General features: G+C 36.9%; 1 protein-coding gene across 2 annotated transcripts in view; it reads right to left on the bottom strand.

Annotated features, from left to right (window-relative positions):
- Nucleotides 1-295: 295 nt before the first annotated feature.
- Nucleotides 296-27,984, bottom strand: part of LOC106094805 (homeobox protein Nkx-6.1) — an 86,656-nt gene continuing 58,967 nt past the window's right edge. For both annotated transcript variants that reach the window (XM_059360138.1, XM_059360137.1), the window contains exons 3-4: nucleotides 25,545-25,741; nucleotides 296-639 (exon numbers count right to left, since the gene is read on the bottom strand). In XM_059360138.1, the coding sequence (XP_059216121.1) occupies nucleotides 436-639; nucleotides 25,545-25,741 (401 nt within the window). In that variant the 3' untranslated portion in view covers nucleotides 296-435. The remainder of the gene's footprint in view (nucleotides 640-25,544; nucleotides 25,742-27,984) is intronic.

Genomic DNA, 27,984 nt, shown 5'->3' on the forward strand with positions numbered 1-27,984 from the left:
GACTATATCTGCTTTTTTTTGTATTTACAAGTATGCAGATGGGTTGGAAAATTTTTGAATTATTTTCTAAACATCTAAAAAAAAGTAATATAAGTAGGTTGTCTTCAAAAGACTTTTTAAAGTATGAGAAGAAAACTGAGAATTTTTGTTATTAGATTTTATTAACATTTTATGTTGTAGATTTAGATTTCGTTTTTTTGTATACAAAATAAAATATAAAGAAAACATTTACAAAAGGCCTAATATTAGAAAAAAAAGGTTGAAAAATAAGCAAATAATTTTTTTTAAGTTTACTTTATGGAGCTCTATATATAAGAATATATTTTCTTTGTTTTTCTTTTTGTATATCGGAATATTTTCACCAAATTAAATTCGTTTTGCGTTTATGTGGTAATTGCTTACTGAAAACATCTCTTTCTTTAATTAAAACTCTGACTAATGTCGATAATTATCCTCCATGCGATTGCGTTTTCTCTGGGCTGGGTTTTCGCCCATATCCAGACTTTCACTGTCACTGTCCATGGGTTCGCTGCAATCGTCACCATTGTCGCCTCCAATATCGTCCTGCTTGCGTTTGGCCGTGGCCATTTCGGCGGCATGTCGTTTGCGCCATTTGGTGCGACGATTTTGAAACCAGACCTGCAAGAAACAATAGACAAATGGAAATGGTATTAAATTTAATGGCCTCAAAACGAGGGAAAAAGTAATTAGGGAAAATTTTGTCTAAAATAAAAAAACACAAACAGTACACAACAGGGGCAAACTAAATTTCATATTTCGAAAGTTATTTTCAAATGTATTTTCTGGCTGCACCATACAATGTGTGCAAAAAGCATTAAGTTTTCCAAAGGGCCAAGAGTACAAGGCACAAAACCAAATTTCTTGCTGCCCAAAAACTGCCAAAATATGGTGTGACCACAGATTTTTTGCTCTGCCTTTGGGATAAACAAGTATCTGACAAACATCATCAACGCCGGTTAACCCTCAATTAAGAGAAAATAAAACATCCACAGCCTATGCTCACCGAGGCCTTGAATAGCCATACACTTTACGCAAACCATGACTAAAGTCTCTTGGTTGCGCATTTGCTGCGAACAACATATCACATAGCCTTGGCAAGGCTTCCTAACTGGGTGTACAGAGCAACATATGTTACCACCACACTGCCACATGTGCATATACACTCACACTCTCAACCATTTACTCGAAGGATAAGAAGCTGCTTGTTAATTTTAAGCAAAAGCAGAGAAAAGCAAAGCACGTTTTTTGTCATAGCTTTTGCAGAATATTAAATCACCACATCAGCTTGGAAAATGCGGCCTCCTGCGCCTTCAGACAGATCCTGCTTCTTTATGCAACTTATCCTGCCGAGATTAAAGGAAACCCCTCCCTAAACCAATAGAAATCTCATGAGTCATCATTCTGTTTAACATTAGTGCTTCATCATCAATTTGTTTGGGGATTTGTTGTTGGTCACAATCTCGAATGCCGTCCTTTTTGTTGGTTGGTCATTAGCACATTTCTTCAAACAAATGGCTGAAATGATTTTCTTTTTTACATAAAAAGGAGTTTTAAGATGTTTATATAGTTGGGTATATTTTCAGTTATTTTATTCAAGAATTATCATTTACAGGTACAACGGTGTTACACCTAAATTTGTTTCTTTCCCAAGCTGAAATTTTGGCGTCAACTAGACTACAAAGGAATTGAACTATGACAAAACATAGGCTCTTTGTCATTTTCACACATACTCAGAGTCGAGACAAAATTAATCTTTAAGGGTTCTGTGTCTTCAATTTGCAGTGCGGATATGGGCACAGCATGTGTTCGTCGTTTTTAATTCCTACACGTCTCCGCACAGTTTGCAGTAATCTGCTACATCCCTTTGTCATCTGGCAGCGATTTAATGTCAAGTCAAATAACCAGTACAGTCAAATAACCACTAAAATGTCTAATACCAGACTGCAAAGTCTGCAGTCCAATTTATCCCACCATGTTGGACAAAAATCTCCTTCTCAACCTATAAACATAAAACAAGTTTGTTCAAGGTCATGAGAAAGGCCGTTGTAAAAAATTTCAGCCAAATCGGATAATAATTGCGCCCTCTAGACGCTCAAGAAATCAAGATCCCACATCGATTTATATGGCAGCTGTATCTGGCTTTGAATCGATTTAAACCAGATAATGCACAGTTCTTGGAAGTCATAACAAAACACACCATGCAAATTTTCAGCTAAATCGGAGAAGAATTACGCCCTCTAGAGGCCAAAAAGCCAAGACACCAGATTGGTTTATACGACAGCCACATCAGGTTATAGACTGATTTGAACCATACTTAGCACAGTTGTTGAAAGTCATAACGACACACCTCATACAAAATGTCAGGTAAATCGGATGAGAATTGGGCCGTCTAGAGGCTCAAGAAGTCAAGTCCCAAGATCGGTTTATATGACAGCTATATCTAAACATGGACCGATATGGCGCATTTACAATCCCAATCGGCCAACACTAATAAGATGTATTTGTGCAAAATTTCAAGCGGCTAGCTTGACTCGGACGGACGGACAGACGGACGGTCATGGCTAGATCGATTTAAAATGTAATGACGATCAAGAATATATACACTTTATGGGGCCTGTAGGTCCTCGAAATATTCTAGATGAATAGAGTTACAAACAGAATGTCGAAATTAGCATACTCCCTGCTGCGCAGTCGGAGTCGACCAATTTTGCCCGGAGTCGGTGTGGAGAAAATTATCTCGACTCCGACTCTGGACAAAATAACAAAAGATGTCATTAAAATTAAAAAAAAAAAACTAAAAAGTTGTCTTAGAAAAAAATTCCATTAAAATTTTGTCTTGAGGAAAAATTTTTGAAATTTTGCTTCAAGAGATGTCATTAAAATTTTGTCCTTGAACAAATTTGAAAAAATATCAATAATATTTTTTCTTCAAAAATCTCTCTTAATTATTTTCAAAAAAAAAAAATAATAATAATATTCTAGAAATTTGGTGTTTAGAAATGGTTTCCAGTAAAAATTCTTTAGAGACAAATGCATTAAAATTTTGTCTAAAAATTCATAGAAGTTAAAAATAAAATTCATAGAAATTTTGCGTTTTTAAAAAATGTCATTAAAATTGTATGTTTAGAACAAATTTTATTAAAATATTATGTTATAAACAAAAATTTCATTAATATTTTAAGCTTTAGAAAAAATGTTATGGATATTTTGTCTTAAAAAATTGCATTGAAATTTTGTCTTTGGAAAAACATTATTAAAATCTTTCTGCCTCACTTTAAAAAACGGAGGTTTTTATACCCTACACCACCACTGTGGTACAGGTTATTATAAGTTTGTGCATTTGTTTGCAACGCTAAGAAGGAGAAGAGCTAGACCCATTGATAAGTATACCGATCGACTCAGAAACACGTTCTGATTCGATTTACTCATGTCCGTTTGTGAGCCCATGTATTCTTGTAATCAAAGTGCATGTCGTATTTGTTATCCAATCATCACGAAATTTTGCACATATCACTTTCTTGGCCCAAGAGAATCATCTCAAGAAGACGGTAAGGGCTTGCTGAAATGTAATAAACTGTAACTGTGAATTCTGATCTGTTGCCTTTTATTTCAACTGTTCTCTTTTTCATATCTTACAATTTGGGAGCTTCAATAAACCTACAGTCCACTTACAGCTTCTTGCTAACCAAATTGTACAGATCTGAACCGATTTTTTCCAATTTCAATAGGCTTCTTCTCTAGGCCGAAAAACATGCCTGTACCAAATTATAAGACGATCGGATGAAAACTGCGACCTGTACTTTGTACACAAATTGACATGGACAGACGGACAGACAGACAGACGGACACAGCTAAATCAAATCAGAAAGTGATTCTGAGTCGAAAGGTATACTTATCAATGGGTCTATCTCTCATCCTTTGGGTGTTACAAACTAATTGACTAATTTCTAATACCCTGTACCACATTAGTGGTGTAGGGTATAAAAATCGGTTCAGATTTCGATTTAGCTCCCATATATACGTATCGCACTTAAATGGCCGTACAAACTAAGATGTTCAAACGATCTGCATAAAATTTGGCACGGATTGGTTTTTTGCTAATTTTAACATATCCGCAAAATTTCATCAAAATCCGTTCGGATTTAGATATAGCTACCATATATATATATCGCCCGATTTTCACTTAAATGGCCGTAGTAGCTTTAATTTTCAACCAATCTGCAAATAATTTGGAACGGACTATTTTGTTACTGATCTTAACGTATCTGCAAATTTTCATCAAAATCGGTTCAGATTTAGATATTGCTCCTATATATATATATGTATCACCCGATTTGCACTTAAATGGCCGCAGTAACTACAATTTTCAACCGATCTGCACAAAATTTGGCACGGATTGTTTTCCTACTGATCTTAATATATCTGCTAGATTTCACCAAAATCGGTTCAGATTTGGATATAGCTCCCATACATATGTATCGCCCGATTTGCACTAAAATGGACATAGTTACTACAATTTTCAACCAATCTGCACAAAATTTACACTTTATGGCTGTAATAAACACAATTTGTAACCGATCTGCACAAAATTGGGCACGGATTTCATCAAATTCGGTTCAAATTTGGATGTAGCATCCATACGTATTTATCGCTGGATTTCCACTCTTACGACTGTAGTAACAACAATTTTCAAACGATCTGTTTGAAAGTCAGCTCAGAATTAGATATAGCTTTCTTATACATATGTATTTATATATTGCCCGAAATTAAAACTGTACGGTAGGTGTAGGGTATTATATAGTCGGCTCCGCCTGACTTTTGCCTTTCCTTACCAGTTTGTGTTTTATTTGTATTAGAAACAGATTACCCTATGGTCTACAGCCGGACAATATACGATTGTATGAATTATCTCAAGACCAAATAAATTCAGCGTTAGCATGTGAATGAACGGGAGGTACACCGCCAACATTGTAGGCTTCAAATATGCTTACATTGAAAACTTACTCTTATGGCAATTGACGATTACATAGAGTAGCAAGTTGAGCAAGTGTGTTTGTTTGTAAAAGTTCGATGTCTTCGTTTGGCAGAAAAATATGAAGTGGAGCAATTTTCTTTCTTAAGAGCATGTTTTCAACCTAGAAGACATACCTTTTTGACAATACCTAAATCGAACGAAATCGTGATATTGGAGACCAGTCAAATGCTATTACAAAGCATAAACACATTTTCTGCCTAAGTTAAAAAAACAAGTAAGAGCGTGCTAATTTTGGCCGGGCCGAATCTCATATACCCTCCACCATTGATTGCATTTGTCGAGTTGTATGCGCGGTATCTCTTTTTAGACCAACAAAGAATATTGAATAAGAACTGTTATGCTATGGGAGCTATATCAAGTTATAGTCCGGTTCGGACCAAAAATGAATGCTAAACATTGTATATGTCATTGTGTAATCTTTCGGTTCATTCGGATGAGAATTGCGCCTTGTAGGGGCTCGAGAAGAAAAATCGGGAGATAGGTTTACATGGGAGCTGTATCAAGCTATTGATCGATTCAGACGATTTTAGACACGTATATTGAAGGTCATGAGAGAAGCCGTTGTACAATTTCAGCCAAATCGGATGAGAATTGCGCCCTCTAGAGGCTTAAGAAGTCAAGATCCTAGATTGGTTTATATGGCAGCTATATCAAGTTCTATACCTATTTACGCCATACTTCGCACAGTTATATGATGTCAGAACAAAAGATCTTAAGCAAAATTTCAGCCAAATCGGATGAGTATTGCGTTCTCTATTGGCTCAAGATAAATCGGACGAGAATTGCGCCCTCTAGACGCTCAAGAAGTCATGACTCAAGATCGGTTTATATGGCAGTTATATCAAAACATGAACCGATTTAGCCCATTTACAATACCAACCGACCTACAATAATAAAAGGTATTTGTGCAAAATTTCAAGCGGCTAGCTTTATTCCTTCGGAAGTTAGCGTGCTATTGACAGACAGACGGACGTACGGACGGAAAGACGGACGGACATGGCTAGATCGACTTAAAATGACATGAGGATCAAGAATATATATACCTTATGGGGTCTTAGACGCATATTTCGAGGTGTTACAAACAGAATGACGAAATTAGTATACCCCCATCATAAAGGAGTCATAAAGGAAATAGTTGTACAAAATTTTGAGAAGATCGGTTGATAAATGCACTTGCATAGGCTTTAGAAGGGAAAATCGGGCGACACATATACATGGAAGCTATATCTAAAACTGAACCGATATCTAAGAAATTCACTAGTGATCAGAAGATTAATAAGAGAAGACAAATAACGATTTAATTGCAATATTATGTGGGAGCTGTATCTATGTATACTAAGCCGACTTCTTCCAATTTCAATATTCGTCCAAGGACAAAAAAGTTGCCTGTAATAAATTTGTAAGAAAATAACATGGACAGATAGACAGCCCGACAGACATGCAGACAGACGGACAGACAGGCGGACCTAGCTAAATCGAATCAGAAAGTGATTCTGAACAGTTTTCGAACAGTTTAGAAGTCCGTACTCAGAAACGTAGAACGAAACAACTTTTAAGTATTTTAAATTTGTTTAATTTATATTATTAAATCAAATCGCTCTAAGCTAAAAAATTAAATTTGGTTGGACATTCATACGATCGAGTCAAATTCCATAAGGCTTAAAAATGTCACCTTTCAGTTTCAAGATTATTTTTAAAAGCATCTATTTTTTATGCTTCTATTTTCGTAATGTTATTTTCAAATTAAACAATAAATCAATGTGTTTTTGTGAAAATCATTTTGTGACTACCTACAATTAATTAATTAATAATAATTAAAATCTCAACATTAATTTTTTGCAGTAAATCAATGACATCCACATAAAATGGGATGCATCAACCGCACATTTGGTTTGAGTTAAACGCAAAAACAGCAGGAGACTTTTCGATCCTTAAAAAACCATCAAAATGTGCAATAAAAAAGCAGAAAATGATTGGCTTATCTTCCCACCACCTTTGCCCTCATGAAAATGTAAACTGTTATTACACCTAGAGAAAAATTGATACCAAACATACTCATTTCAGTAATATACGATATCAAGGCGGCAAAAATGTAGGCTTCTAGGAACCGAGCAACAATGATCGAGAGACCGGTTTACATGGGAGCTATATCAGGATATAGACTGATTTGAACCGTAATTGGCACAGTTATTGGAAGTCATAACGAAACACTATGTGCTCAATTTCAGCCAAATCAGACTAAAATTGTGGCTTCCAGGGGCCCAAGTCCAATCAGGAGATCGGTTTATATGGGAGATATATCTAAATCTGAACCGATCCCCAACGACCTACATAAATATTAAGTATCTGTGCAAAATTTCAAGCGGCTAGCTATACGCGTTCGACCGCTGTCATGATTTCGACAGACGGACCGACGAATTTAGCGATTGAACCCATATCCATTGATGCCCAGAAGTAGTTTTCACATGATTACACCAATATAGCATCATTTACCACATAAGACACTCTACCATGTTTTTATACAAACCACCGAAGGATAGGGGTATATTCATTTTGTCATAGTGTTTGCAACACATCGAAATATGCATTTCCATTCCTTGCTCGTAGTAAAAATCTGAGACGATCTAGCCATATCCGTCCATCTGACAGCCTGTCTGTTGAAATCACGCTACAGTCTTTCAAAATAAAAATATTGAGCTGAGCTTTGATCTTTGATCTTTGCACTGACTTCTCTTGTCCACAGGCAGATTTAGTTCAAAGATGGGTTATATCGGTCTGTGCCTTGATATAGCCCCATATATAAGGTTTTTGGGCCCATTAAAGCATTTTTCATGCGATTTCGCTGAAATTTGGGACTGCGAGTTGTGTTAGGACTCTCACCATCCTTGTTAAATATGGCTCGGATCGGCCCAGATATGGATATAGCTGTCATATGGACCGATCTCTTGATTTAAGGTCTTGGGCCCATTAATGGTGCATTTATTTTCGGAGTTTGCTAAAATTTGATACAGCGCATTATGTTAGGACTCTCGACATCCCAGTTCAATAAAGTTAAGATCGGTCTACATTTGGATGTAGCTGCTATATATACCAATTTAAGGTTTAAGGCCACTAAAAAGTGAATCAATCAACCAATTTTGCAGAGATTTAGCACAATGAGTTGTGTTAGGCCCCTCGACATTTGGACCGAGTATGGTTGGATCGGGCTATAGTTAGACATAGCTGTAATATATACTGATCTCCCAATTCAAGTTCTTGGGACCATTAAAGCACTTTATTACTCGATTTCGCTAAAATTTTACACAGTGGACTGAGTTAGGCTCTTCGACATTCGTGTTTGATATGGCCCAGATCGGTCTATATTTAGATATAGCAACGATATAGACCGATCTCCCGATTAAAGGCCTTGGACCTTTAAAAGGCACAGGTATCTATATATTTAGATAAACATTTAAACATTTACCGACCTCACGACTTAAGTTATTAGACCGATAGAAGATGCATTTTTTAACTGATGAATTAGGTGCAAAGTGTTGTTTTAGACCCTTACATGGCTTTCCTGAATACGGTGGAGTTCGGGCTATATTTAGATATAGCTGCTATGGAAGCTGTGGAGGCTACCGTAGCGCAGAGGTTAGCATGTCCGCCTATGACGCTGAATGATGCCTGGTCTCGAATCCTGGGGAGTACATTTGAAAAAAATTTCAGCGGTGCTTTTCCCCTCCTAATGCTTGCGCTATTTGTGAGGCATTATGCCATGTACAAACTTCTTCCCAAAGAGGTGTGGCACTGCAGCACGCCATTCGGATTCGGCTGTAAAAAGGAAGCCTCACATCATTGACCTAAACCTTAATCGTGTTAGACTCCTAGGCATTTGTACCGTGTATGGTCAAGATCGGGCTATATTAAGACATAACTGTAACATTATTACTCGATTTGACACTGTGGGCTGAGTTAGGCTCTTCGACATTCCACATGGCGATATTTGTGAGGTACTATGCCATGAAAAAATTTCTCACGAAACAGGTGTGCCACTGCGGCGCGCCGTTCGGACTTGGCTGTAAAAGGGAGGCCCCTTGTCATTGAACTAAAACTTGAATCGTGCAGCACTCATTGATATGTGAGAAGTTTGTCCCTGTTCCATAATAGAACGTTCATGGCCAAATTTGCATTTTTGCTATGGGTTCATAAATGAAGCATTTTTGACCGTACGAATGTGGTTAAAATATATATTCAAAGTGTTGGATATCGTATAAAAACATTTTATCGTATTAAAACAAGTAATTAAAATAAAACAAATATATTATAATGGCGGTAATATTGTAAATTCAAAGCTAAGCATTTCTTTTGCCGCCATGACATGAACACAAATGTCACGCCGTCAATTCTTCATAATCTCCTTCACCTGGTATTAAATTGATATCAAATGGTGTTACAAATATTTTAGAAATAACTCCAAAACAATTACACCAGCCAGTATCGACAAAATACAGTGCTTTTTCTACCAGTGTAAACGAGCTTATTTGAGAACTAAGGTGGTACTGCAGGAAAATCATTTTACTACCATCCACTGTTTGAAAAAAGATGTTACAAAATCATTCACCCATGGATTCATTATTATAAAAATTCGTTGTGGAAATTATAGTCAACATGCTGGGATGAGCTTGTGAATACGAGTTGTTGATTTCATGCACCAAATGTTATGAACATCATCCTTAAAAAATGTGTATGTATACTAACCATAGTCGGCTGTGGTAAGGCCTCTGTATTCCATCCAATGATAGTAGTTATAATCATGAGATGGAACACAGGTTCGACTCTCAGCAGCACACAAAAACTTTTTTTAATCGTTAAAACAAACTGTGAAGCTAAACGTTCTCAAATGTGAACGGCTGTGGACAGTTTCGAACGTTTCGTTCACACAAACACCAGATAACATCTGTGTGTTGCTTCACTTTTATGAACCAATTTGATAATGCCATGCAAAATTTTTTCTATGGCGATACTGCAAATGGAGTAGTGCTATATCATAAGCGGAATGTTGCTGAGTTCAAATGTGTAACGGCAAAAACATTCAATATATTTACGATTTTTAAACAAATCATACATAAACTTTTAGAGCATTTGTGTTGAAATTTGCATTTGATTTTTTGTTATTATTATTTTCTTAGGACTCACTTACCCACTCAATTTTTGATTCAAAAAAATAATGTCTTGTTTTTGTGTAAACATTTTTGAAACGAAAAGAGATCTTTATAGCCTGTAGCATAAAATCAATCTTAAAATTAGTGCAATTAGTCAAATACTAGTAGAATCTAAAAGGTTTCAAGAAATCCCACCCAAAATTCTTCAGAACAATTCTTGCACTTTGTGGAATAACTAACTTTTGACGAATCAATTTTCTCCAAAGCATGAAACACGATAGCTCTTACCTAACTCCTGCTTGCTGAGAATTGGAAATGAAACACACTGTACAATATTAGATTCAATTTTTAACCACAATCGCAATCTGTTTGTATGTGCAAACAGATTGTAAATAACTTAATGTGTTTATAAAAAGTTTTGGTTAAATTTTTTTATATAAAATTACACCTACTTCAATTTTCTTCAAAGTCATTTAAGAGCCACAACATGTCCACCATTGTACCATCTCAAATGGTCTTATCAAATTTGGTATAACGACATTCGTTACGGCAGCCCAGCAGGGGGTTCAAACTCGAAACTGGGAATAACGTTCAGTAGGTATGTAAATATAACACCTGATTGCAGATATTTTTGAAATGAAAATTTTCATTCCCAGTTGGATTACTATGTCGCCGATGCTATGGTCTGTCCCCTTTTCAAAGTTTTTATATATGTATTTATTTATGTTTCTGGTGGTACCTTTGTTATTTTCCTTGTTTTTACAAGCATGGGTGGCCTCATGTTGAGTTCCTTTGCCGCTTTCCTTTTGCGGCCTTTACTCTACTAGCCAACACTGAAATCCATCAATTGATCTTCATGAATACGTCCATTTGTATGTTGCACTACTCCATTCCATGTTGGTTATACAATGACCCAGGATTCAATGCAGCAAAAGGTTTCTATGGTTTTATTGGTGGTCATATATATTTCATTGCTATGTGTTGCGTTGGTATTGCGAGTATCATAAATTTCAGTTTAAAAGCGCATTTCGACCAAATACTTGCCTATTAAACATTCAATTCCCTTTTACCCCAATGTGGTGTTGGTCTTTGATTGACTTTGACATGTTGATGTCATAAATTCCCCTATTCGCTTTGGCACTATAATTTACTACTGCACAGTGTGATGTTGTTCCTTATTTATGACATGGTTAGATTCCATGGAAATTTCAATCGGGTATTTTAAAGAGAATTACCATATGACGATGATGTGACTGACTGGTTTTGAGTGAGTGGGTAACATAGTGGTTGTTGCCATGGAATCGTCTACTCGCTTTGTAAGTAGATTATAATCGAACAAAAGTATTTGGCGGGAAAGGCAAATTGTCAAATTCTTGTTGTATCGTATATTAATACAGAAGCAAGAAGCAATCGTATACTAATACGATTTTTAGGGAGGCTTGTGAACAACCTCTTACCTTCATAAGCTTATGCTACACTGTGCGTTGAAAGTATATCATTGGCTGATAAAGATGAAGCATCCAAATCACTTAAGCCTGTGACTGGTGTTCTTAATGTTGGAAAGTTTTTTACTTCATCTCCTCTATACGAACATAGCCGGAGGAAGATGGTTTCAAATAGGTTGAATCGGTTATTCTAGAGAGAGATAGAACTTCTTAGAAATATTAGGCCTGAGCTTTTGTAATAGGCACTCAAAAGGCGACCAGTATAATTTTGTTTCAGCTTTGAATTAGCGTTCGGAAGTTGAAAATAATGCCAATGATATTTTTCCCAAAGACAACATAACAATTCTCTGCACAGACTAAACTACAATAACATGTTCTAACAGGAGTAAATTCCAAAAAAGTTTCACAAATAACAAAATTTTAATTGACACAAATTGCGGCTTGTAGGGACTTAAGAAGTCAAATCGGAAGAGAGGTTTATATGGGAGCTATATCAGGTTATAAACCGTTTCGGACCGTACTCACATACGCACAGTTGTTGAAAGGCATAGCAGAATACTACATGCAAAATTTCAGCCAAATCAGACAAAAATTGCGGCTTGTAAGAGCTAAATAAATCATAGTCATAAGTCGGGTTTTAGGCCGATTTGACAAGCAATCCCCAACGAACTACATCAATATTAAGTATCTGCCTTCGAGCGCTTTCGTGATTTTGATAGATGGACGGACGGACGGACATGGCTAGATCGACTGGGATCTTAGACTAATATTTTGAGGTGTCACAAACGGAATGAATAGATTAGTATACCCCCATCCTATGGTGGTGGCTATAAAAATGTGCTTTGCTATGTAAGGATAAGGATACTCCGTAACGCCCGTAATATTAAAGTGCAGGTTAGGTTAGGTAGGAGCGCCAGTCCTTTACATACTCACTTAGACAATTTTTATGTCCATTGTGATACCATAGTAGCGACAGACCCAGGCCTCTGGTGGTAATCGAACCCACGACCCCCGCTTTGGCAATACGAGCACTCCACCAACTCGACTACCGGGGCGCTTACATACATTTAAGAGTAACGCCTGTTACAAAAGAGGCTAAACATGTATCAAAGGTTACGAAATTTAGGAGGAGGCCACTGCGCCGCACGTCCGCCTATGACGCCAATTGTATGGGTTCAAATCACGGCGTGAACATCAACAACATTTTCAGCGGTGACTATCCCCTTACTAATAACTTGCGAACGTTCACATCCGCTAACTCAGGCAGGTTCTCAAAGAAATGAGAACCTAAAGTGGAACTCCTTCTGACTGCCGGTACATACACACAGAAGGTGTTCTATAGTCTCTTCTTCTTCGATGTTCTCACAGCATCTGCAAAAGTCGTTACTGGTTTTCCGATTAGACACTAACCCGTCCAGGCAGGCACAATGACTGAGACGCCTGTTCTAGCCAGTGACTGCAAAGCGGTCATTCGTTGCCCTTCGGGCCTGATCCTGAATACTTACCTAACATGGCGCTAGAGGCATAGCCACAGATTTCAGTTTCCTTGGAATGTGTAAGGTAGCTCCTAGTATCGCAACAATTCAAGTTGTTAGGCTTTTTAAAGCGATCTGGATGGTTCAACGGTAGGAAGTAGAATGCATCTTCCTTCTTCTGTTCCTGTGGTATCACAATGGACGGAAACGTCTAATTGAGTGTGGTGGAGACTGCCCTTTAAAACTAACCTAATCTATCCCCTTACTAATGCTGGCTACATTTGTAAGGTTTGCAAAACGTCTCTATCAAGTGGTGTCGCTATGCGGCATGCCGTTTGGACTCGGCATAAAAAAGGAGGCCCATTATCATTGAGCTTAAAATATAATCGGACTGCACTCATTGATATGCGAGAAGTATTCCCTGTTCCTTAATGGAATGTTTATGGGAAATTTAGTATGAAATTGGGGGTAGGTACATCAAATGAAAGATAATTATGTGAAGTTTCATGTCAGATATTATTGAATGAATTGAAATTTTTAGGCAATCAAGAGATTGGTGAAAGGCCTGCGAATTTCGCTATTTGTAACGGTAGCACCCATTATGCTAGCTTGGAAGGCCGTTGTGCTTTCTATACTGGTAAAACCTATGATATTAATTGGTGGTCCGTTAGGTGGAACCAATTGCACGAAGTTCGTATTAAATGAAGCTTTTAAATATATTTGTTCGGAAGACATATTCGTATATTTCAGTGAAAATGTAACACCCGTTACAATGGAATTGCCCGAATGTGGTACAGCTATACAGCAGAACCCATGGTGATGGATTCCCAAAATTCGGCTCGGCCGAACATAGTACGCTTTTACTTGTTTCAAAGTTTTTTAAGACGGAGAGAATACTGGCGATAGATTCCAAATTTTATTGCAAAACCGCTAAAGACACCTTGGTTAGTGGCGTTTAAAGCCCATTGAATATTTCTGGAGCACAAAAAGCGACTTGGCTCAGATCATCCCGGTAGAATTGCTTAACGAGCTATATACCACTTTAATGAGCACCATCAGTTTTGTCAGCGAGATGGTATCAGCTTTGCTTGGGTTGTTGTTGTTACGCGTTGGCTTTCGAAGTTTTTATCGATCTTATTCTGTGTACTACAGTTTTCGACATATTCAGCGTTCACGGAACTCGAAGTTTTAGAGAGGAAACTTTCTTACCAAATCTATGATTGCATCTATATTATCCGTGGCTCTACGACAAATACTAGAAACATTTTCCCAATAGACCATGGGTCTGCAATCCGGTTTGTAGAGAAAAAGTCTGCGCCCAGACGAAACAGATCGTTTGTTTTTAGATAGGAGTAAATGTTGGTGCGAAAATTGGAAATAAAGCGAAACGCACTACAAATTGAAGAAACGTACTAAAATGTAAATATTATGGGCAAGTTCTTTCGGAATTCGTCGTTGATGTCAATTTTGATAGCCACTTCGAAGCTTCTTTTGGTCCACACAAATTGACCTAATCTAATCTGCATAGAGCAAAATATGTTTAATTTCAGCCAAATTCAATTAAAAACTGTGGCAGGTAATCAAGAATTCAAATAGCTAAGGGAATACATAACAAACACCTTGTGTTAAATTTAAACCAATTTTGTCGATAATTGCGCCCTTTAGTGACACAGTACGGAAAATCGCAAGATAGGTTTTTATGACGCGGTTTTTGCTAGTCGTAATAAATAATTACCCGCAAAATTTCAGCCAAATTCACTCACCATTGCCGTTTGAACATTGTTTTCCTACAATTCCGATTACCAGGCCATTGCCGTAGGGTTCGATTCCAGGCGAGAACATCAGAAAAATTTCAGCGGTGGTTATCCCCTAATAATACTGGTGATATTTGTGAGGTACTAGCCATCTAAAAGCATCTCCCCAAAGATATGTCGCACTGCGGCACTTCGTTCGGACTATAAAAATGAGGCCTCTTACCATTGAGCTTAAACTTGAATCGGACAGCACACAGTTTGCCTCTGTTCCTTAATGGAATGCTCATGGGCAAATTTGCATTTACAACGCTCAGACAGGCACACTTTCCATTTGTCGAGATCTCAAAAGCAAATAATAACCTACGACGCACAGTCGGCGAAAATCGAAAAAAAAAACTAGTAAAAAATATCCCGCTTGAGAACTGGTAGAGATATCTCTTTGAAACTATGAATGGTAAGAGAAGTATTTTGAAGATCGGACAACAAATGAAGATGTGGCAGAACAATTTTTCGAAATGCCGAGGTGACCAACTTTAGGGGCCTGCCAAGGGGTGCCCGGAAATCTCTGAAATTTTGCACACGATCTCAACAACGCCTTAGTTCTAACCATTCGAAATTTCAAATAGGTATATCTACCCGTTCTCACACAGCATATTTTTGCCAGTATTTTTTGATTTTTTGGCAATAAGAGCTGGCAAAATGTCAATGGCACTATCGATATATTATATTCATCCGTTTAGGCTAACATGTTATACAATGATTTGCTTCATGTCTTCCGAGTGACTTTATTAAACTTGGTTTTATTCGATCTGTGCATTGATATTGCTCGTATATAAATCGATCTCCTAATTTTTATACCCTCCACCATAGGATGGGGGTATACTAATTTCGTCATTCTATTTGTAACTCCTCGAAATACTCGTCTAAGACCCCATAAAGTATATATATTCTTGGTCGTCATGGCATTTTAAGTCAAACTAGCCATGTCCGTCCGTCTGTCTGTCGAAAGCACGCTAACTTTCGAAGGAGTAAAGCTGGCCGCTTGAAACTTTCCACAAATACTTCTTATTAGTGTAGGTCGCTTGGGATTGTAAATTGGCTATATCGGTTCACGTTTTAAATTTGCTGCCATATAAACCGATCTAGGATCTTAACTTCTTGAGCCGCTAAAGGGTACAATTCTTATCCGATTTGGCTGAAATTTTGCAGTAGGTGTTTTATTATGACTTCTAACAACAGTGCTGATTATGGTTGAAATCGGTCCATAGCCCGGTATAGCTGTCATATAAACCTATCTGGGATCTTGACTTCTTGAGCGTCTAGAGTGCGCAATTCCTATCCGATTTGGCTGAAACAACTGTGTTAAGAATAGTTCAAATCGGTCTATAACTTGATAAAGCTGCCATGTAAACCGATCTGGGATCTTGACTTCTTGAGCCACTAGAGGACGCAATTATTATCCGATTTGGCTGAAATTTAGCATGAGGTGTTTTGTTATGACTTTCAACAACTGCGCTAAGAATAGTTCAAATCGGCCCATAGCCTGATGTAGCTGCCATATAAACCTATCTGGGTCTTGACTTCTTGAGCCTCTACAGGGAGAAATTCTCAGCCAATTTGGCTGAAATATTGCATGATGTGTTTTGTTATGACTTCCAACAACAGTATTAAGAATGGTTCAAATCGGTCCATAACCTGATATAGCTGCCATATAAATCGACCTGGGGTCTTGACTTCTTTAACCTATAAGCCGATCTCCCTATTTTACTTCATCATCCTCTAAAGTGCGCAATGCTTACTAGATTTGGCTGAAATTTTACACAATGACTTCCGAAATGAACCATTACTTGATATTGTTCCAATTATAGAGCAATTCTTTTCTTTAGTCCTTTGTTTGCCTAAAAAGATATACCATGGCAAGAACTCGACAAATGCGACCATGGTGAAGGGTACATAAGATTCGGCCCGGCCGAACTTAGCACGCTTTTACTTGTTACTTCTTATTTTCGTTTGATATATGTGATGGTAATTATTATATCGATATTTATTGCTAGAAATTTCGAAAGCATCGAATGTTGTGATTGTCAATAGTTTGCCAGCTCTAGTGCCAACGCCACAGCAATAATAGGATTTTCCGAATTGTGGCTCCCCATTGTATAAAGGGTAGATCAACACTACGTCATACAAATCTCTACTCCGCTCGAGTTCGTAAGTACGCTCTAATCAGACATAAGATTGTAGTCTGTCATCAAGATTTGTTGTGAAGATACTGACGATGCTGGCTTTGGCTTGTCGAAAGTCGGCCATTTTTAATAACCAACAAAAAATCTAATAAAAATGGTTTTTAAATTTTTAGGAGTGAATTTTTAGGAAGTAAATTTTTCTACATTAAAAAAATAGATTTATGGCAATGAGCCATTTACATTTGATAGCAGGTACGAATTTATTGGGTTGCCCAAAAAGTAATTGCGGATTATTTAAAAGAAAGTAAATGCATTTTTAATAAAACTTAGGATGAACTTTAATCAAATATACTTTTTTTTACACTTTTTTTCTAAAGCAAGCTAAAAGTAACAGCTGATAACTGACAGAAGAAAGAATGCAATTACAGAGTTACAAGCTGTGAAGAAATTTGTCAACGCCGACTATATGAAAAATCCGCAATTACTTTTTGGGCAACCCAATATATAAAAGTCGTTAAAATCAAGATTTCTTCGCTAATTGATCAGAAAGTATAAAAAAATTATTTTATTTTTGCCCAGCGAGAAAAGGCGGCGACTTTGGGGCCTGTTATCATTCCCTGTTTCGTATCCGCGTGTCTTGGTCTCCGAATTCCATGTTTATATATTGTTTGAGCATTGCCAGCTTAGCACTTGACTTTAACGGTAAATACCGCTTAAAAACATCAAAAGTTCAATAGACACTCACCTGTGCCGCACATATTTTATGGGGTACTTCAGAAGGAATATATAAACACGATAGAAGAATGCCAGGTCATTATTTTAGAAGTTACAACGTAGTCCGCCTGGAAGCTTGATTTTAGAAAATATACGGTCCTTCCCTTAGAAGGATTTGAAGCGCTGTTCTTATGATTGATATAAGCATGCCTTAGTAGTTTTCCCACTGAGTAAGTACATATCTCTGGTTTACTAGGCTCTAGCAGATCAATATTGCTACTTAAATTACTGTAACTACAAGAATTCGTTTATATAGCAGAGAACTTCCTTTAAAAAATGAAATTTGTCCTTATCACTTCCCACACAAAATTTTACAATTTCTAAATTTTCTTATGCAATTGAGTTTTATATGGCATTTAATGGCATTATTTTGTTCAGCAATGGTTGTAAAAAAAAGGAAAACTGCACCATGCGGCTCATCTAGTTTATTCATTTTTCACTCCATCCAACGACCCTCTTTAGCCATCAACTTCATGGTGGTATCATCATATTATTCTTTATACATATTCAATGAGTTGACTATGCGAGCTCTCCAAATGACAACAAATGGAACTAACATGAATTGAGGACAAAGATTTAATTTACAAATGTTTTGTTTTAGTTTTTGAAATGGGGAAATAACTACCATACAACCACAGCCACATGCTGAATTTGCATACGCATATATAGTGTAATAGTGTGTAGAGAGTAGAGGGAAATTTATCATGAGCGTAGGAATTAGTTTGAAGTGTGCATCCATATGTTAATATATAAAAAACATCACGAAGGTCCAGTCCAAGCAATAAGTTGTTACAGTAGTTCTAATTTACCTGCCAAATTGGAATGTGAATTTCTTTCCAATGTTTCGGTCGTTTTATTTACCAGTCCAGCGGATTTGGTAGCTTGTAGATAAAAACACCCTTCCCACTAAATGCTTTGTACTTTAAACATTGGCAGCACTGACACACATCCAAAATAGTCAAATATCAACAAAACAAAGAAATAAAGTCATTTTAATTTTCAATAAATGTTTCTCGGATGTGATTCATATATGTGATTTTATTATTAAATTCCTAAGCATTATTTTTTAACCATTAAATAAATATGTTGCGTTCTTCAAGCAAAAGCTAAGTCTTACTTTAGTTATCAATTACATATAAAGGGTGATTTTTTTGAGGTTAGGATTTTCATGCATTAGTATTTGACAGATCACGTGGGATTTCAGACATGGTGTCAAAGAGAAAGATGCTCAGTATGCTTTGACATTTCATCATGAATAGACTTACTAACGAGCAACGCTTGCAAATCATTGAATTTTATTACCAAAATCAGTGTTCGCTTCGAAATGTGTTCATTCACCGTAACGTTGCGTCCAACAGCATCTTTGAAAAAATACGGTCCAATGATTCCACCAGCGTACAAACCACACCAAACAGTGCATTTTTCGGGATGCATGGGCAGTTCTTGAACGGCTTCTGGTTGCTCTTCACTCCAAATGCGGCAATTTTGCTTATTTACGTAGCCATTCAACCAGAAATGAGCCTCATCGCTGATCAAAATTTGTCAAAATTTGAACACATTTCGAACCGAACACTGATTTTGGTAATAAAATTCAATGATTTGCAAGCGTTGCTCGTTAGTAAGTCAATTCATGATGAAATGTCAAAGCATACTGAGCATCTTTCTCTTTGACACCGTGTCTGAAATCCCACGTGATCTGTCAAATACTAATGCATGAAAATCCTAACCTCAAAAAAATCACCTTTTACATGTTGAACTTTTTGTGTGGAATAGAAGAAACAAGAAACAAACAAGTAAAAAGGCGTTAAGTTCGGCCAGGCTGAACTTTCGATACCCCCCACCTCGGGTATATATATATATATATATATATATATATATATATATATATATATATATATATATATATATATATATATATATATATATATATATATATATATATATATATATATATATATATATATATATATATATATATATATATATATATATATATATATATATATATATATATATATATATATATATATATAAACAACCTTTCGTCAGAGTCCTGTGAAAAATGTATGCCCCCACAGCAGCTTCATCGAAATATGGTCTGATTTGGACCAACTTCGACATAAATATTGAGTGGTATAATAAGAACAAATCATTATTCAATTTTGCAGAACAAACTATTTGTCTTTTTGGTAGCCATATCCAAATATCGACCGATCTGAACCATAGGCGACACGGATGTCGAAAAGCCAAACATAAGTCACCGTGTCAAATTTGAGCCAAATCGGATTATAAATGTGCCTATTATGGGGCCAAGATTTTAAATCGAGAGATCGGTCATGTAGCTGCTATACCCAAATCCGAACCGATCTGGGCCAAATTGCAGAAAGATGTCGAAGAGTCTAACAAACTCACTGTCCCCAATTTCGGCAAAATCGGACAATAAATGCGGGTCCAAGACCTTATATCGAGAGATCGGTCTATATGGCAGCTATATCCAAATCTGAACCGATCTGGGATCAATTGAAGTCGAGGTGGATGTCGAGTGGCCTAACGCAACTCACTGTCCCAAATTTCAGCAAAATCGAATAATAAATGTGGCGGATCGGTCTATATGGGGGCTATATCAAGATATAGTCTGATATAGCTCACGAACTTAACCTGTTTACGAACAAAAAAAACAAGAATCTGTACAAAGTTGCAGGTCAATATCTCTATTATTAAAGACTGTAGCGTGATTTCAACAGACAGACGGACAGACGAACGGACATGGCTAGATCGTCTTAGATTTTCGGGTCGGAAACGGATATTTCGATGTGTTGCAAATGGATTGACAAAATAAATATTCCCCCATCCTTCGGTGGTGGGTATAAAAGGTTGAAAAGACACGTGTAAATATTATACTTAGGAGCCAATTCTTTGGCAGATAGGCGAATCGTAGAGCTGCAATTATTTTGGCCTTTAAACTCACATTGAGCAATCCGATGGTAGTGAACAAGAGAGTCTAGCCACCTTTAGAAACGGAACGTATACCAGTGGCTGATATGCCTATTTCCAAGGATCTGTTTATCAGGCAATTAAGTTGCAGTAATTTTTCAATAATCAAATATTTCTGTACGAAATCGTTTTGCTGCCACAAAATTAGTGCTAAACTAAAGACAAAACTTTCTGTGGCAAAACATTTTAGACATTAAAACGGGCTTATTAAAATTTAATATTCAATTAATTGCATATAATGTATGAAATATTAGATATATTATAAATATTTCCCTCTACATAACTTATTTTTAAACCGTCTGCTTTGATAATTATTTATATTTATATTCAGCAGTAGAATGGAGCAGGAAGGATTTTGTACAAGGACATCTTTCTGAAGTATTTCTACTAACGGTAAAAATAGTAAATTATATGCTGCAAATCAAATCCTACCTGAATTATTGTCTACGCCCTAGCCAACTCCTCCCTTTCATTTAGTTACACTGGAGAAGTTTCATAGCGAGTATGCAAATGGAATACTGCTGTCATTTCTGGGCCACATTGATGTGTATATTTGCCTAAATCTACCATTGTGCATAATTTCATGGAATCAAAAAACAAGCGATTTGTTCAGTCTAGTTTATGGCAGACATGACAAAATGTAAATTAGTCACAAAATCAAAATCATTACATGAAACAGATTGTTCTCCAAAACAGGATGTTCCATATAAATTTTCCTAAGCTTCATGATAATAGTAAATGTATATGTAATATTGAGTTCAGTTTTAAATAAAAACGCTAATAAACAAATTCTCCAAAATGATTTCGTAAGCTCAAGGAATCACGTTAAAAAAATCAAAAATTTTGATACCAATTCATGAACGATTCTGGCCACTTACGTAAAAGACTTGGTAATTAAAGCATTTTTTAACAATCTTCATTGTTAATTAGAAGAAATTTTAGAAATGTTGTTCAACTAAATAAGGTTGGGTGGATCGAGCATCATAATCAAAACCGTCTTTGTTACGTAGTTGCATGATAGTGGCATTGATCTCGTATCCATTAATGAGGTAACTATGCAAAAAAAAAAAAATAGCTACGAATGAGTAAACCAAATGACAAAGTCTGATTATATGATTTTTCAAACATATTCCAGCTTGAGATCATATTCAATACTATCTGATCAAAAAATAGGTAAGTGTGTGCGGTTTTCAAAACACTTTGACTACCGTGATGGATTGTGATTTCTGATACGCCATGTATCTCCATCAACACTTTTGTGAAATTGATTAAGGTGATCTAATTATCCAACGACTATTGAGTACGGTGTAGAGCACCATATGCTCAGTCGCACTTTTTTAGGAGAATATTTGGAGGCCTATATGGGTTATACTCTTAAGAAGCATCCTTGTCGAAGTTTATGTACCATCAATTTCCAGGGATATTGCACTTCCAATTGACTTTATCTGGTATACACAATCCTAGCGACAGTCGTCCAAAACATTAACGGCATTATTCACAAAACTAGATGAAGCCTTAAAATATGTTTATTTGACAGTTCTATAAAGGAAATCTGTCAAATAAACCTATTTGAAATCAACATAAACTTTTGTGAATAAGTTAGTAAATGTATTATAAAATGCTGATTTGGCTGAGTATTGAATTTTAGTTGGATTCTTAAAGCGTCATCCACCAGATCATTAAACCATATGGACCTATATAAAGTCTGTAGTACGTGACATGCTATTTAAACACAGAGGTGTTTCCAATATAGCTCTTGCAGGTGTAGAGGGAAAAAGATGCCTTTTTCGTAATTGAATTTATAGTCCAGCCAAACATCAACATATTTTTCACCTCCACCAAATGAAAAGTTCCTTCCACCCAAAGAAATATAGCCACATCGGTCCACATTTTTATATAGCTTCCCTAAAAATCGATCTCCCGATTTGACTTTTGAGCCTGTAGAAATCTTAATTACCATCCGTGGCAGTTAATTACACGTTGCCTTTTATTATTACTTCCACCCATTTCATCGGTCTATAGCCTGAAATAGCTCCAAAAATTAACCGATGTTCCGATTTATCTTATTGAGCCTCTAGAGGGCGCAATTCTTACCCTATTTGGCGTATGTGATCAACGGTAAAGGGTATTTAAGATCCGGCCTGGCCAAATTTACTATCTATGTATCTATCTTCAGGCCAGAAGAATTATTTATTCGTTTCTTCTTTCTGATTTCGTTTTTTTTTGGATAGGATTACCACTAGGTGATGTGCACGTGAGTTGTCAGTAGTCGTGTCACGCGTGAATCACGTGTGAGTCATACGATTCGTGAGTAATATCCAAAGCCAATCACGTAATCGTGCGTGACCGTGATTGAATTAAAATTCTTCGTGCGTGAGCGTGAGTGAATTAAATGATGCTCACGACACTAATCACGACTCACGAGACACTCACGACTCATGCAACACCCATGACTCAAGCTACACTCACGGCTAACGCCACACTAGCGAGAAGATCGCGACTAAAGTTAAAAAAAATAGCGAAAAACAAAATTTTTTGAATGCTCTCAAATCAAAAAATCGTTTTTCGCAAAACGATTTTTCGCTATGAGTTACAGAATAGCACCACAGATCAAAGACGCATTGATAATCGACCTGCATTTCCAGAATCTTGCGTAATGTGAATTTTTATACCCTCCACGATAGGATGGGGATATACTAATTTCGTCATTCTGTTTATAAGACCTCGAAATATGCGTATAAGACCCCATAAAGGATATATATTCTTGATCGTCGTGACATTTTAAGTCGAACCACCCATGTCCGTCCGTCCGTCTGTCTGTCGAAAGCACGCTAACTTTTGAAGGAGTAGAGCTAGCCGCTTGAAATTTTGCACAAATGCTTCTTATTGGTGTAGGTCGGTTAAGATTGTAAATGGGCCAAATCGGTCCATGTTTTGATATAGCTGTCATATAAACCGATCTTGGGTCTTGACTTCTTGAGTCTCTAGAGGGCGCAATTCTCGTCCGATTTGACTGAAATTTTGCAAAATAGTGTTTTGATATCACTTCCAACAACTGTGCGAAGTATGGTTCAAATCGGTAGCTGCTATATAAGCCGATATTGGGTCTTGACTTCTTGAGCTTTTAGAAGGCGCAATTCCTATCCGATTTGCCTGTAGTTTTGCACGTGGTGTTTTGGTATCACTTGCAACATTTAAGCGATGTTTGGTCCAAATCGGTCCATACCCTGATATAGCTGCCATATAAACCGATCTGGGATCTTGAGTTCTTGAGCCTCTAGAGAGCGCAATTCTCATCCGATTTGTCACAAATTTTGTACAACCCATGGCTTTCAACATACGTGTGCAATATGGTCTGAATCGATCTATAGCTTGACACAGCTCACGTATAAACCGATCTCCTGATTTTGCTTCTTGAGCCCCAAATCGGACTATAACTTGATATAGCTCCTCCTCTGTCCATATTCATTATTCTTTGTTTGCCTAAAAAGAGATACTGCGCAAAGAACTCGACATAGGCGATCCATGGTGGAGGGTATATAAGATTCGGCCCGGTCGAACATAGCACGCTCTTACTTATTGTTCTTGGTGCATGTACTAGGGCAAATCACATTTATAACCCCAAGTATATTGCAGGCTTATGAAGGCAATATATAATAAAATATTGGTTTAAGTTCTAAACGCTTTACTCGCCATGTTTTGAAAACTTTGTGAAGAAGTAAAACAATTTCGTACGAAGATGATGCGTTAAATTTCCAATACTTTTAAATACCATTTTTCTTAAATTTAATTTTTAACAACTAAAATGCCAATTATTGCCACCACAACATATCCCTCCTTACTTAATGCAAAATTAAATACATTTATGGTCCTCTACAAAGGATCATTGGATTTGCCCCCAATAAAAGGATTACAACTAATTTAAATTATAAGCCCCAAAAAACAATACAAATATATACAAATTTTAGCGGATACAAAGCTATAGTCAAACCACTGCATTGGTACTACAAATAACCCTTGTGCCAGTCGATAGGCTTTCGAGTGAGGGAAAAGAGCGAATGTAAACACAGGATTTATTTAATGCCGCAAAAACACGTGCGTGCGATTTGCGTCGTCTAGGGCATGATGTTGTTCATGCCACACTTGCCTAACGCCCAACTGGGATACGCAGGAACGAATGAGCGGTGAAAGAGCGGGCAAGAAAGTGTGCCGAGGGTGTTGCCAAAAGCGATCTATTACAACAGCAACATGACAACAAAAATTCAAAGAGGAAAAAAACCCAAATTTGATGACAAACGGATTTGTTTTTGTGTTTTTCGTGGTATTTTGGTTTAATCACACACAAATCGGGGGCGGCATACGGTGAATAATCATTAAACCATGAAAAATAAAAATACAAAGCAAACATAAATTATGGCATTTTCTGTTTGTTATATTGTTTTTCTCCTTTAAACCCGCTAAAATTTTAAAATACTTTTTATGGCATCGTTGGCAGCCAGATTGGCTTTATTTGCCCTCAATCAATTTTTATCATACTCAATTGAAGTCAATGACAGAGAAGATTTGTATTCCCGCAATTCGTGTAATCTCAGGCACACTTTTACGCGACAAAAAAAAAATAAAATCATTGGAAACAACAAGGAAAGGGGCCTTATAAAAATTTAAATTTTCATTCTTTTAAATCTCCCATGGATTTGTTTGTATTGTGGCTTGGCTTACCTTAACTTGTGATTCAGTCATTCCTAAGGCATATGCTAGTTTTGCTCTCTCTGGTCCAGCCAGATATTTGGTTTGTTCGAATGTCTTTTCCAAGGCAAAGATTTGTTGACCACTAAATGTTGGGCGGGTATGTTTCTTTTTGCCATCCTTATCACTGGATTGATGATGTTGATGTGACTGTGACAAATTGGCGGACACTGAAAATATGAGGAAAGAAATATTTAGCATTATTGTAGCCAAATTAAAGAAATTTTAACGAGTAACAAGCTAAAAGGCATTACGTTGAGAAATTGGCACACCCACCACCGCAGGTATATATATTAGCATACTACTACTACTAAATTTCCCATGAACCTTCCACAAAGGAACAGGGCAAACTACTCTCATATAATGAGGGCAGTCCGATTAAAGTTTAAGCTCAATGACATGGGGCCTCCTTTTTCATGCCGAGTCCGAACGGCGTACTGCATAGCGACACCACTTGGTAGAGAAGTTTTAACATAGCAGGATACCTCACAAATGTAGCCAGCATTAGTAAGGGGATAACCTAAAAATTTGTCTGATGTTCACGCCAGGATTTGAAGCCAGGCGTTCGGCGTCGTAGGCGGATATGCTAACCTCTGCGCCACGGTGGCCTCCGATATATATATTAACATCATTTCGACCAAATTCGGTGAAAATCAACGAATTATGAACTCGTAGCAACTATATCGGGTTGAGATCTGATCTAGGCCAAACGCTGCATGAACGTTAAGGGCTTAACGCAACTCCCAGTTCCCTGTTCGGTAATAAATAACCCATTTATTGGTGAAAGACCGTAAGTCGGGAGATCGTTGTATATGGCAGCTATATCCAGGGATCCTGAGCGGGTACCTTTTTTTCCGCTCCGCTCCATTACTTTTAAATTGACTATGTATTTTTAAATTAAATTTTCTTCTAATACACATCATGCCCTATGAAGTGATATACTAATTTTTTCATTACGTTTAAAACATCAAGCAATATTCAATTCCGGCTATATGAATTCTTGATCGCCGTCAATATCGATCTATATCCTTATAAAGGCCCCGAATAAACCGATCTCCTCAATTGATATCTTGAGCCTCTAGAGCGCACAATTCTAATCCGATTTGGCTGAATTTTACAAGCCGTTTTCTTTTATGGCCTCCAACATTCTTGTAAAGTATTGCCTCAATCGGTACATAACCGTTTATAACCCCTATATAAACCGATCTCCCGATTGTACTTCTTGAGCCCCTAGAGGGAGCAAATTTTGCATAATTTCTTCTACGACCTCCTACTCCCGAATAATCCGACCTCCCGATTTTACTTCTTTAGCGTCTTTATTATTTGATTTGATTTTTATTATTACTTGATTTGACTGAAATTTTGCATAATGATTTCTGCTATAACTTCCAACTTCAATGATAAGTATGTCCATTGCTCCTTTATAAACAGATCATCCGATTTGACTTCTTAAGCACACACCGGAAGTAACTCCTAACAAATTTTTAAAAAACCAGTATAATGCTTTAAGTTCGGTCATGCCGAACTTTGGATACTCACCACCATGGATATATTTGCCATAAACCTACTATATCGATATCAATATTCAATTATGGGCCGATTTGGATTATATTCGGTTCAGGTATTGGAAAGTTTGTAAAAGTCACAATTTAAAACTTCAAAAAAATCGGTTAAGGATTTTGTGGCTTAAGATCCCAAACCAACAAATCGGCCCATATGGCAGCTATATCCAAACATGGCCAGATATGGACCATACGGGGTTTGGATATCGGGCGGCCCGGTGCAACTCCATGCTTCACATTTATATCAAAACTAGCTGACCCGGGCCCGCTCCGCTGCGCCTTCTTTTACTTTGTATGGAACAAAAATGTCCTTTAAATATTTATTTTTGACAATTAAAGAGCTTTTAGTGAAATACCATGCTAGGAAAATAATATATCGCTTGACTAGTAGTTTAAGAATATAAGTGCCTTTATCTGAATCCTATGTGATCATTAAGTTTGAATGTAAGGTGTACTCCATTCTTTAATTAATTGAGTTTAAAGTTTTTAAACTCAATGATAAGGGGCCCCCTTTTTATAGCCGAGTACGAACGGCGTGCCGCAGTTCGACACCTCTTTAAGGAGAAGTTTTACATGGCATAGTACCTCACAAATGTTGCCAGCATTAGGAGGGGAAAACCATCGTTGAAAATTTTTTCTGATGGTCTCGCCAGGATTCAAACCCAGGCGTTCAGCGTCATAAGCGGACATGCTAACCCGTGCGCTACGGTGGCCCCCAACGTTATTCAACATGGTTCCCCAACATTAAGCCCTAAAAATATATCAGCAAAGTGGTGTATTCTCATATACCTATATATCATTTATTTGAACCATATTGCCATTGGACTCAAAATTGGATATCAAAATCGTTT

The sequence above is a fragment of the Stomoxys calcitrans genome, chromosome 1, assembly GCF_963082655.1.
Source record: "Stomoxys calcitrans chromosome 1, idStoCalc2.1, whole genome shotgun sequence".
NCBI classification, from domain to species: Eukaryota; Metazoa; Arthropoda; class Insecta; order Diptera; family Muscidae; genus Stomoxys; species Stomoxys calcitrans.